This window comes from Pogona vitticeps, chromosome 2, assembly GCF_051106095.1.
Source record: "Pogona vitticeps strain Pit_001003342236 chromosome 2, PviZW2.1, whole genome shotgun sequence".
Taxonomy (NCBI): Eukaryota; Metazoa; Chordata; class Lepidosauria; order Squamata; family Agamidae; genus Pogona; species Pogona vitticeps.
The window spans coordinates 112,851,375-112,864,138 of record NC_135784.1 but is presented as its reverse complement, the minus strand read 5'-3'; the positions used below and the strand labels follow the sequence as shown (position 1 = coordinate 112,864,138).

The 12,764-nt window shown below is 42.0% G+C and overlaps 1 protein-coding gene across 2 annotated transcripts in view; it reads right to left on the bottom strand.

Annotated features, from left to right (window-relative positions):
- Positions 1-9,601: 9,601 nt before the first annotated feature.
- Positions 9,602-12,764, bottom strand: part of AFAP1L1 (actin filament associated protein 1 like 1) — a 91,069-nt gene continuing 87,906 nt past the window's right edge. For both annotated transcript variants that reach the window (XM_020780459.3, XM_020780457.3), the window contains exons 18-19: positions 12,294-12,422; positions 9,602-11,209 (exon numbers count right to left, since the gene is read on the bottom strand). In XM_020780459.3, the coding sequence (XP_020636118.2) occupies positions 11,186-11,209; positions 12,294-12,422 (153 nt within the window). In that variant the 3' untranslated portion in view covers positions 9,602-11,185. The remainder of the gene's footprint in view (positions 11,210-12,293; positions 12,423-12,764) is intronic.

Below are 12,764 nucleotides of genomic sequence, written 5' to 3'. Positions count from 1 at the left end.
TTAACACCCAGGCAGACTCATAAAGAGAGACACAGTCCTTGAGATAGCTTGGGCAGGAGCTGAGGTCCCTTCTCTCAATGGTTTTTTGTTTTGGCTCATGAATGACTGCTGTTTTTCACCCTAAAGATAAGGACTGTGTAAAGTCTGTCTAATCTAGCACTCTTCCACAACCTTATTGTTTCTGACCCTTTCATTTTTCATCTTACCTGAAAAATCCATTGAGAAAAAACACAATAGATGCAAAGTGCCTTCTTCCTGAGGAGCCTTTCATCTAATTCTCAGGAAAAAAAATTCAAAATGAAAACATGCACAACATTATACCTTGTTAGGATGAAAGAAGCAGAGACAATGAGCGCTGTCCTTTTAGGCGGAAGTGACTGGCTATTAACTCAGAATTGGGTCATCCCTCTGGTTTGAGCATATAGTATTTAACTCTTGAAATATACACATTACAAACTCCCCCCCCCCATCTGTGTGTCAGCAGGGCTACAGCTGTAAGAGCTTAAAATGGCTTGTGCTGATGCAGCTCGAGCTGCATCCCAAGTGAGACCATTTATTTCTGGACTAGAATGTTTATTTTTTACTTATTTCACAGCTGAGAATTAAACATTTTGGAAGTTTCCCCCAGATGGATCACAGAATTGTAGAACAGTTGAGTTGGAGGGGGCCTAAAACCCATTGGGTCTAACCCCCTGATCAACACAGGAGTCCAGATTAAAACAGATCTGACAAATGGTTATCCAATTTTCTCTCGAATGCCTCCAATGTTGGAGTACTCACCACCTCCTGAAGTAATCGGTTCCATTGTCAGACTGCTCTAACAGTTACAGTAAGAACAGTTTCCTGATATACAGTTTAAATCTGGCTTCCTGTAGCTTGAGCCCGCTATTACATTAAAAGTGGCTGCATTCTGGGATGATTGAGAACAGATCCTGCCTCTCCTCTGTATGACTGTCTAGTATTTGAAAAGTGCTTTCAGATCTCCCATTGGTCTTCTTTTCTCAAGGCTAAACATGTCCAGTTCTTTCAGTCTTTCCTCATGCAGCTTGGTGTGGTGTTCACCCTTCGTGCCCCTGCCTGACTCTCCAAACACAGAGCACACAAAGGCAAATACTTCTTTTTACCCGCTGCCACCAGTTGATCACTAAATCATCTTTAATGATGGAAGGATGAAGATGAAGGTCCAAATTTCATTGTCTTTTAGATAAAACTTCTTTATTGATTACAGATGTTTGATTATTAATCATAGGTAATTTCTATTATCAGCGATCTCAACCTGTCATAATAGTTCTTATTCACTCTTCACTCTAATCACACCTCAGATCTCCCAAATACCACACTCTGTCTCTCCACTCTCTCTGACTCTGACTCTTGATTACATATCTCTTGGCTTCGCCTCTTAGCAACATTAGTCTGCAACATGAATATGCATGACTACTACATAATAAAGGTGAATGCTACATAACCCCCCCCCCCTTAAATATGTTTGTTTGGGAGGGGAAACACGTTTTTTCTCCTAAACAAACAGGCACAATTGCATTAAACTTTACTTACCATACCACACAATTCTATAGGCAATACCACATTTAATATAACAATTACTATACCTTATACACTAAACATTTCACTATTATTCAGTAATATACTTTACCTTATCAGTGACAATTATTAATTTATATTTAACATTACCAACCTTACAGAAATATCACAATCAGGAAATTTGTACATAAATAATTAACCTGTAAATCATAGTCCATTTCAGTTTATTTTAAAAGTCCTTGCATCATTCACTTAGCCTCCTGGAAAGCACATCCGTGACAATGTTGTGGGCTTTGAGGCATGATCTGAGTCTCCCTTGCAAAGTCGAAGTCTTTCACCTTCCTGTTGTAATAAGGGGCACCGTGGACTGGTCCGGTTGTTATCATCTCCTTCAGCTGGACACATGTTTGCTGGCACACAGGAATCTCTCTGTTGATCACTGGCTTCTTCTTCCGCAACCTTTTCCATCAACTGGCGGTCATCGGCCACTCAGTTGTCCACTGGATGTCGTCTGCTGGTCATTTTATAGTGAAGCCTACTTTAAGTCTGGCTCGGGGCTTCACTTTCTCAGCTGGGGAAAGGGTAGGCAGTTCCCTCTCCTCCTCCCGATGTGTCCCTCTTTAAGGCATCAGGGCTTACATCTTCCTCTTTCTGAATTACATAATTGACAGTGTTCATTTTTGAAACTACTTTATAGGGAACCCTCCCAAGCTAATTGTAGCTTGTGACCCTTGACTGGCCTAAGTAAAAGAACTTCATCTTCTGGCTCAAAAATTATTTCCTGGGCTTTCCTGTCATACCAGGTCTTCTGCTTGGTCTGGTCAGCCTTTAGGTTCTTTCTGGCTATCTCCAGAGACCTTTGCAGGGTTTTTTGCAACCTGTTCACATAGTCAATTACTGACTCTGGGTCATTTTCACTATGGTCTTCCCAGTTCATGCGAAGCAAATCTAACGATCCGCGCACCTCCCGTCCTAGCAACAACTCGAAAGGATTGAATCCAGTGCTTTCCTGCGGAATGCTCCTATAGGCATATAATAGGGGTTGCATTTTGCAGTCCCAATAATTTGGGTTCTCTGCTAATTGGCCTTAATCATGTGCACTAATGTGCCATTAAAATTTTCAATTAGTCCATTAGTTTTGGGATGATATGGTGTAGAGTTGATCTGGATTATTCCACAAGCCTTCCATAACCTCTTTATCAGTCTGGAGGTGAAGCTAGTTCCCAAATCACTGACTAATTCACTAGGAAATCCCAATCGGCTCATGTAATTTATTAAGGCATGTGCCACCATGTCCGTTTCCATGTTACATAATGAAATTGTCCCAGGATATCTAGTGGCAAAATCCATAATGGTCAGAATGTACTTATTCCCCCTCCTGGTGGCTTTAGGCAAAGGGCCCACCAGATTGATTCTCAGCCTTTGGAATGGGGTAGAGATGACTGGCAAAGGACATAATTTGGCTTTAGTCGTGTCCTGCTCTGTCCACCGTCTCTGACATACATCACAAGTTCTGCAATAATAAGTAATCTGTTTACCCATACCTGGCCAAAAGAAGTTCTGGGCAACCCTTCTTTTGGTTCATGCGATCCCCATGTGTGCCCCAAAGAAACTACTGTGAGCTTGATTTATGATTTTCTCCCTTTATTTACTTGGGACCACTAATTGCTTTTGGGGTTCTCCTTTTCCTCTGTATGGGGTGGCTAAAGTTTCCTTATACAAAAGGTCTTTATACATACAAAATCTCTCAGGGCATTCGGGAGACAATACAGTGGACGTTCTGGCTGCTTCAAAGCAAACCCCCCCCCCCCGGCTAATCTCCTTCTGCTCCTGGGCAAAATAATTTTTATTGGGATTCTTCAGAAGCATGGAATCAGCTTCAGCACCACTATTAATCTGGTTATTCAAGGGACTCTCTCCTGGTCTTCCTCTGCTGCTGTATCCAATTCTGCTGCAATGGGTGATGTTTGCCCCCCCCCTTTGAGTGTGTAAGTACAAAAGCACTCTTGACATGCTCTGTTAAGTCCCATCTGATTAGAAAAGCAGCTGGCATTTCATCTGAAACTGCCACCTGCCACTTTCCAGACCAACTCCCGTAGTTTATCTGAACCTCTGCCACTTTCAGCACTACAGATTCTTTCCCAATTCCTTTTAGGGTCATAGTTCTGCCTGGAATTATGTCATCCTGGGCTATCAAATCAGAATGTACTATAGAAATTTGAGACTCTGTGTCCCTTATAGCAATGCATTTCTTTCCTCCCACTAATATCTATTCACCAGTGTTTTTGAGAAGAGTATTGTCATTTTTGATATAAAAACACTGGACTGTAGGGGCTACAGGAATGTCTTCTTGCTCAGTTGCTGTGGTTGCCATGGAGACAGAACCTTGGCCACAGTTTCCCTCAGAGGCCTCCACAGTTCCCAAGCAGTATACTTTCTTGATCTGGCCATTATTCTAAATATTTTAAGGTTTATTTTTTGTATAATTGAATTGTAAATGACCAGGCTCGCCGCATTTGCAGCATCCATAATTCCTTCTCTCATCCTGAGGAGATCCATTAAACTTTTCCTCAAGATTCATTTGGTTCTGAGAACTAGGCTGGGGCAATGCAGGTGAAGTACTACCCTGGCCTTCTTTTCCTGTTGTTTTGCAGAGGTAATTTTTTATTAAAAGGCTTCTTATTGTCGTCCTAATACTGCTTGATAAAATTTACCTCAGATTTCATTTGGGTCTGAGAACTAGGCCATGCTAATCTTTTCATTTCTATTTGAAATTCCATTTGTTTTAACTCCAACTCCATTTGTCTTTTTTCCTGCTCAAATGCCATTTGCCTGGCCTCTTGCTCAGCTTTTCCTCTCCTTTCTAATTTCCTGGTTCTTTCTTTGATCGTGAATTCTTTCAATTTAAATTACTGTTGTAATTTCCATTTTTGAAAATATAGGGATCTTAGGACACCTGGTCTTTCTGAAGTATTTTGCTCAGTCTCAAACTGCTCTCCTGGAGTTAAAGGGTCCCCATTTCCCTCTATTTCCTGAGGTATTAAACTTTGCGACTCTTGAGACTCCGTTTTCACAATTGCTGGTCTTTTAGTTCCTTTGGGAGGCATATTTATCTGAGTTACTTATTCTCGGGTGTATTTATACTGATTTTATAATGGACCTGTCTTTCTTCATTTCCAGTCACTGAAATGATTTCTATTTCAAGCAAAGGTTTTTTCTTCTATTCCCTCAAATCTGCTCTGACCCCTGGCTTCTGCTTTTTCCACAAGCGCTCTCTAAATTCTTAGAGCCTTGAACCTTAAGCTAGCCCACTGGGTCTTCAAATCTTGAGGTAAATACACAGGAATTATCTCTCTGAGTCATTCCCTATCTTAGACCCCCCAGATCTGGATTCAGAAGCCCCCACCACTAAGCTTTTCCCAAAAGCTCTAGTGAGGAACCAAACTTCTTTACTACAGACTGCTGTCTAAAAGAAAAATTCAAGAAAAAATTCTTGAAAAAATTCAAGAAAAATTCTCTTTAAACTTAGGCTTGACTGGATTTCTTCGTATCCCACCGCTGGACACCAATTGTGGCGTTCACCCCTCATGCCCCTGCCTGACTCTCCAAACGCAGAGCACATGAAGGCAAATACAGTACTCCTTTCTACCTGCTGCCACCAGTTGATCACTAAATCAACTTTAATGATGGAAGGATGAAGATGAAGGTCTAAACTTCACTGTCTTTTAAAAAGAATGTTTATTGATTACAGATGTTTGATTATTAATCATAGGTAACTTCTATTATTATCAGTCTCAACTTCTATTTGTCATAACAGTTCTTATTCACTCTTCACTCTAATCACACCTCAGATCTCCCAAATACCACTCTCTATCTCTCCACTCTCTCTCACTCTGACTCACTGACTCCCTCTCTGACTCTTTATTACATATCTCTCGGCTCCGCCTCTTAGCAACATTAGCCTGCAACATGAATATGCATGACTACTACATAATAATGGTGAACACTACACTTGGTTTCCAGACCCCTGATCATCCTTGTTGCCCTCCTCTGAACTTACCCGTTTGTTGGTATCATTCATAAAGTGCAGAGTCCAGAACTGGATACAGTACTCGATATGAGCCCTAACTAGTGCTGAATAGAGGGGGACTGGTACCTTGTGGGATTGGGAGAATATACTTCTTTTAATTCATCCAAAATTAGCATTTGCCTTTTTTGTAGCCACATCATACTGTTGGCTTATATTCAGCTTTTGATTTACAACAAATCCAAGATCCTTCTTGCTTGTAGTATTACTGAACCAAGTATTCGCTATCTTGTAATTGTGTGTTTGGTTCCCCCCCAGGTGTAGAACTTTGCGCTTATTCCTGTTAAATTTTATTCTTTTGTTTTCAACCCAATGCACAAGCTTATCAAGATCTTTTTGAATTTTGTTCCTGTCTTCCAAGGTACAGTATTTGCTATTCCACTCAACTTTTTGTTATCTGCAGATTTGATAAGTATTCCCTGCACCCCCTCATCCAAGTTGTTAATAAAAATGTTGAAGAGCCCTTGTGGTACCCCACTTCTTCCCTGCTCCCACTTTGAGAAGGAGCCATTGATAAGCACTCTCTGAGTACGATTCTGTAACCAACTTTCTATCCAGCCCACACCTAGTGTTAGTTTACTAATCAGAATACCACGGGGCACTTTGTCAAAGGCTTTGCTGAAGTCAAGATACAGTATATCTACAGCATTCCCACCATCTACCAGGGAGGTTAACCAATCAAAAATGAGGTAAGATTAGTCTGGCAGGATTTGTTGTTGACAAATCCATGTTGGCTGCTAGTTATTACTGCATTGTTTTCAAGGTGCTTGCAGAGTGAGTACTCCAGAATTTTCCCTGGGACTGATGTTATTCTGACTTGTCTGTAGTAACCTGGTTCCTCCTTGTTGCCTTTTTTGAAGATAGGGTTGTTAGCCCTTCTCCAATTATCCTGTTGTTAGATTACAAGAATTTCAGTGCATGTTGCTAATGACACTGCTAAGTAAACAACAACACAAAATATTGGCCTTTTTGTTCTTGTTGAGTTATAAAACAATCTTATACCACCTGGCAGTTTTTTCTGTGAGGCATTTTGATGAGCTGACACACCCTTTTCAAAGAGGATCAGAAATCTGTCAATATTTGTTACCTCCTTATTCTAGACTAGTTACTGTCAGCAGCATTATTATAAGAAGTAGTGGCTTGGGCTAAAACATATTTATTTAGTCAAAATAAGACTAAGTGACCAGCAATTATGAGGGGAGGATATTCTGAAATGCCTCCCTGAAAAGCAAAGTTTTAATGTACTTCCTGAATATTAGGAGGGAAGAGGCTTAGTGAACCTCCACAGGTAAAGGATTCAAGAAGGAGGTGACCACCACTAAGAAGACCTGGTTCTTAGTTGTAGACTTCCTGACCTCCCTCAGCGTGGCCACCCACAGCATCAGTGCTCCGAGGTGCAAGTGGCATAGGAAGCTGATCTTGGGGAGATGTGCTCTGATAGGTATGGAGCCCCCAAACTGTTATAAGTCATCACTAGTACAGTACCTTGAATTTGGCATGGAAGCAAACTGACAGCTAATGCATGTGAGCCAGGTCTGGGGAAATACAATTGTATCTTGAAGTTCCCGAAATTAGCCTGGCTGCCACATTTTGTACTTGCTGCCGCTTCCATGCTGCCTTCAAGGGCAGTCCCATATAGAGAGCATTGCAATAGTCAAGCCTCGAGACTACCAATATATGAACTAGTGTTAACAGGGACTTCCTACCTTGGCAGGGTCTCAAGTACACATTCTGCCTAAAATGAAAAAAGGCAGACCTGGCCAGAGCCAAGGTCTCTTTTCTCCATCAAAAGGGCTAGATCCAGAAGCACACCCAGATTAGGAACCTCTCTTTGAAGGTTTCCTGTATGGTTCCATTGCACTGGCTCTAGATTTGCCAACAATCTATTGCTTTTACTGGCACAACCTGTAAAACACAAACAGCAGACCCATTTTCTGGTAGATAACCAATAATATTGTCTGAAAATGTGACCGCTGTTCTGAAATATTTTTCTTTTGCTCAATTTTCTGGTTTGGGCAGTTCCTGCCCTGCATCTTTATGAAGAGATACTATTTATTAACTAAAGCTGCTGGCATTACACCCTTCCCTATTCATTCCTGCAATGTACGGACAGTTTTGTGGCCCACTGTGCCATGGGAGTAGGAGCTGTTGGCTGGCATACTAGGGTCAATCCACACTCAGTGCCCAGTACCAAGATCTAGGTGGGTGGTACAGTGCTGCAAATCATCTTGTCAGGATCATAAACAATGTATATGTTATATTTTGGTATTGGGATGGCAACATGTCGTTCTTACTATTTAAAATTACTGTATGTAATGTACTTGTAGGCCAGTAGATACTATTTATTAAGTGGGTTGTGTACTCCTGTATTAATTTAACAGAGACAACACTTTACAGGTGCAAAGTTAGATTAATCAAAGCCTGTCATCTGCTTAGAGGGCTACTTGCCGGCTTTGTTAGAAATAGGTTGGGTCTGCTGTCTTAGCAAGGCTAATGGAAACTTTTATAAGATGAGATATTGAGCAGATACTTACGCATGTAATTTGCAAGCATAGCAAAGTTAGCTGATGGTTGACAAGAACTGATAAGAACTATAAATAACTGTCTGGGAGTGTTAGTAACAGGAGGGAGTACATCTGCTAGGGACAGACTGTTAGGATGATGGTGGTGGGAAGAATGCATTCTCTAAATTTTGGTTGATGTGATTATGTTTGCTTGTACTTTGGATTTGTTAAGTTCAGTAATTTGATTATATCTTGTTAACCAATAGTCTTTAACTTAAAGAATCCTGAAGCATTTCATCTTAGACAAAGTTGCATTAATTCATTTTTTATCATTGTACTTAGTCATGTAAATACAGATTTTGTAAGAAGCAATTCACTTGCAGCTTTGAGTGTTTTTGTAGAATTAAAAAAGAAGGAAAACCAGAGATTTTTTTGAAAGTCAGCCTATCAATCTTGTTGGGGAAAACAATTTAAAATATATTCACCATGAAAAGAAAAAAGTTACATAAAGTGTAAAATTTCATTCTGGAATTAACCCTTTATTGGGATAATACCAGCTGTGAAGAACACAAGCTTCTGATTTTCTTCCTGGAGGTCTATTAAGTTTTGTAGGACTCTTAGGGAAGTCTCGGGTGTTCAATTCTATAACCTGATACCCTAATCCTGCACTTGTTTGCAAACACAGTTGCTTGCAGGGCTGCATTATTTCAGAGCAACCTACCATCTTGATACCCGAAGCCAGTTCTCTTGAAATTAGTGCTTAATGCCTAAAACAAGATTTAAGAGGCTGGTTTCTCTACAGACAGTGTGTGAAGCTTCTCCTTTAGCTATCCAAGCAACTAGAGATAATGGCTACTGTGCAGGAAGGATCATGATTCTGTGAAGAACTTGGCCCATAAAAAAGAAATTGCTCTTGGGGGTTGATTTCCTCTCCTTTTTTCCATGTTTTAATAATTATAAGCTCTAAAATGGGTGTGAAGCTTCAGCCTTTGGAGCTGAATCCCACACACCTGGGGTCCTTAGTGATCCTCTAGCTTTCCCCAGATGACCACATACATTTCCCATGGCTCCATCATTAGGTGGCTTCCCATACTACTGCTTTCCCCTTCCAAATGTGTCTTTGAAGGCTTAGCTACTGGCTGAAAAAGTCTTAAATTAAAATATATTGGCATTTTGTTTCCACCCATTTGGTTCTAAGCTTTGCCCAACACTTGAATGTCCTTACCCACCAGAATTCCTGAAATTCTGTCCTGATCTGAAAGGGTTACCCCCCCTTACCTCCAAGAATAAGCATTAAGCATCTTCTTTCAACCAATGTAGCTGCATACATATTCACAGTCACTCTCCCACCAAACCCTAAAAGATGGCCATGTATGCACAGATGTATGCCAGAAAAAACTCAGGTGCCTGTTTGCAATCCAAACTTGCTTTAGAAGTCAGAAGCCAAAACAAGAGAAGATCAACGGACAGGTCTGTATAAAGGGTTTTTTTTTATTGGGAGGAAAAGCAGGGGGAGAAGATGCAGATCGTAAAGTGCAGACAGTTCTTAAATAACAAAAAGTATGCCACAGTATGTATCCTGACAGAGACGAGCATCTCGCCCACCACCCCCTGTGAAAAAAAAAAACTAGGTCGCTCCAGTTTCTGGTCTGCTGGAATGGCACAGCAGTGAAGAACTACAAGCGTCTGCTCCTCGGGCCTTGCTCAGATTATCATCTTCCACTATTGAAGCAGGCCTGAAATGGATGAGAGACCTTATGCACATGAAGGCAGGTGGACACCACGGCTTCCAAAATGACCTCACCCACCTACTCTCTACTAAAGAAAAATATGCTTTCTTTTTAATAGAAATGGCAGTATCACATCTTTGTGGTTTTGAGAGTGCAGACAGCATCTTCCAATGGCTGATTTACAGAGGAAAAAAGCTTTCAGCAGCCTTGATGACTAAAGAGACAGTCCCTTTTAAAAAAATAGCTCAGATGCTGGGAAATGTTTTGCAGCAGTCATTTCTCCTGCTGCCTTTGTCCTTTTGTTCATGCCTCTTTCTCTCCCATCACTACGAGTGGGAATCCCAGCTCTGCTGTTTAGCAAAAAGAGCAAGGATGAGTAGGGAAATGGATTGCAACAAAGGTAAGGCAGGAGAACTGAAAAGACTGACCTTGGATGGATGGATGGATGAATGGAGAAAGGAACACTCCCTGTGCCCTTCTGTAGCTATTGATTCTATTTTTCACATGTAAAATGTTACTTAGTAGCCTGAGAAAGACTATGAAGGTTGACAAAAGTATTCTTAGCACATGTCAGTACTGGCCGTCCTGAGATTTAAAATAAAAGGCTGGGTTGTCAATGACTTTTCTCTCTCTGGCTTTCTGTTGTTGCCCTGCCTGTGGGCTAAGTTATCGGCAGCTGCCCAGATCGGGATCGTGAGACAGGCTGTAAAGAGCATCCTTCCAGAGGACGGATTGCAAGGCACTTCTGTGTCATGCCTCGTTTCCTGGAGGTGATGGATGCTCACCTGCCTTCTGATGGGAGGGGAAAGGCAACAAGGAAGTTAAGAAGGTGACTTGCCCAAGATCATTGCCTGGCTTGACCAAATGAGGCTCTCCTGAACCATGTCACCATCACCGTCACCTCCCCACCAGACCAGAACATCCACTTTCCTGTTGCATCATCACCAGGAGCAAAATGGATCCATCGAGATAGCTGGCATGCCAGGCCTATATGAGGTACCCCTCTTAGGCCATTCAGAGAAAAAATATTCTGAGAACACACTTAAGAAAACAAAATCCTTGAAAGGACTTCCCTTCCCCCACCCGGCTTTTCCCAAGCTCCCTCCCTCCCCAGTTACCCAGACCCATTCTCAACAGCCTGTCTGTTGGTTAATCCTTCACTCCCTGGAGGGCGGGTGCTCTCCCTGTTGAAGGGCACCAAGTTCCTCAAAATCCTTCCGCAGTTTCCTTGAGGGATGAAAGGCGCTTGCATTGCTGTAGCCTTTCCCAAATGTGTCTCGATGCTTGAGAGGAGATCTCCTCAGGGATGGCGGCCTACTGACCCTTTATGTCTTCTTCATTTCCCACTCCTAGAAAGAAGGAAAGGCAACAGCTCTGAGAACTGCTACTTTGCAGAGTGGATGGCACGAAGCCCATGAGGCATGCTGAGGGGCATGAGTCCTGAATCCATGCAGGTTTTTTGGGACTGGATTAGGGTGGGGAACAAGTGGGAGTCCAGAGATTCCTGGACTGCAACTCCCATAATCCTCATAATTGGCTATGCTGACTGGGGGCAATGGTGTTGTGGTCTAAACAAGATTATGTATGGCCACACATTCTCCTTTATGGTACTAAATGAAGCTTCTTAGAAGGGAAAACCCAGTGAAACTCTATAAAAGGACTACTTTTATACTGACTTGGTAAATTTTGTTTTTTACATTAGTTTTGGATCATGTACAGGAAAAATCTCCATATCTTTCCACAAAAATGGCTCATCTTTGCTTTCTGAATTTTTAAAATGTTTGTGAGAAGAAAAGATGTGACATTTAATGCCAGGAAACCCACATGCAAAGCATTACGAAGCGCATGTGCTCCGTCTCATCTACTGCGTTCAAGGTTTTGGCAGTCATGCCCCCTCCAGATGTGTCAGAAAGCTAGGTAGGCACCTTGACCAGCCATGATGAGAGTTGTAATTTAACAGATCTGAAGGACACACAGGTAGGAAAGACACAGCTATGCTTCTTGCAATATATAGGACTGCACAGAATTTAGAAATACTTGAGAAAGGATTGGGTTTGCTGTTGGAGACCTGGAATGTTGTTTTGACTGTGGTGCAAGATCTGAACAATTAGGATCTGCACTGAAAGACAGGATGTTGTCTAGCATGCAACACACCCCTGATTACCAGGACCTATTTATACTGGTTCTGGTTTCTGAGCCACTGGCAAATTCTGTCATCATGCTTATTATTTTCTCACTCAGCATCAATGTGGGCAAGAATCTTAGTGAAAAAACAGATATTCCTGGAATCCCCTGTCCTCCTCTCTTTTAGTTCAAACAAGAGCTCAATAAAATTATTTAGATGTTTTTACATTAGCCTGAACCTTTGAGGAGTAGGCAACATGGACGGAGGGACTGCAGTACGAGCATTTGTCAACCAAGCGGGGCCTTCACCTTGGCCTTCTGGAGCACATTCCCTTTGTTGGCTGGGACAAGGGAGGGGCTTCGCTTCCTCATTTCTGCTGCACAGTTGACTGGGACCAAGGGCTCTGGAGGGTTTCCATTTGGCTGGATGGCCGTCTCCTGCAAGGAGAAAGAACACAAAAAAGAAATATATTTAAAGACATGGGCAAGATGCCTTGAGAAACCAGGTTACAAATTGTTGTTATGTGCCATCAAGTCGCCTCCGACTCATAGGACCCTATGAATGAGCGATCTCCAAAATGCCCTCTCCTCCCCAGCCCTGCTCAGCTCTTGTAAACTCAACCCTGTGACTTCCTTTAGGGAGTCAGTCCATCTTATATTTGGTCTTCCTCTTTTCTTGCTGCCTTCCACCTTTCCCAGCATTATTGTCTTCCCCAAAGAATCCTGCCTTCTCACGATCTGCCCAAAATCGGACAATCTCAGCTTCGGTATTTTTGCCTC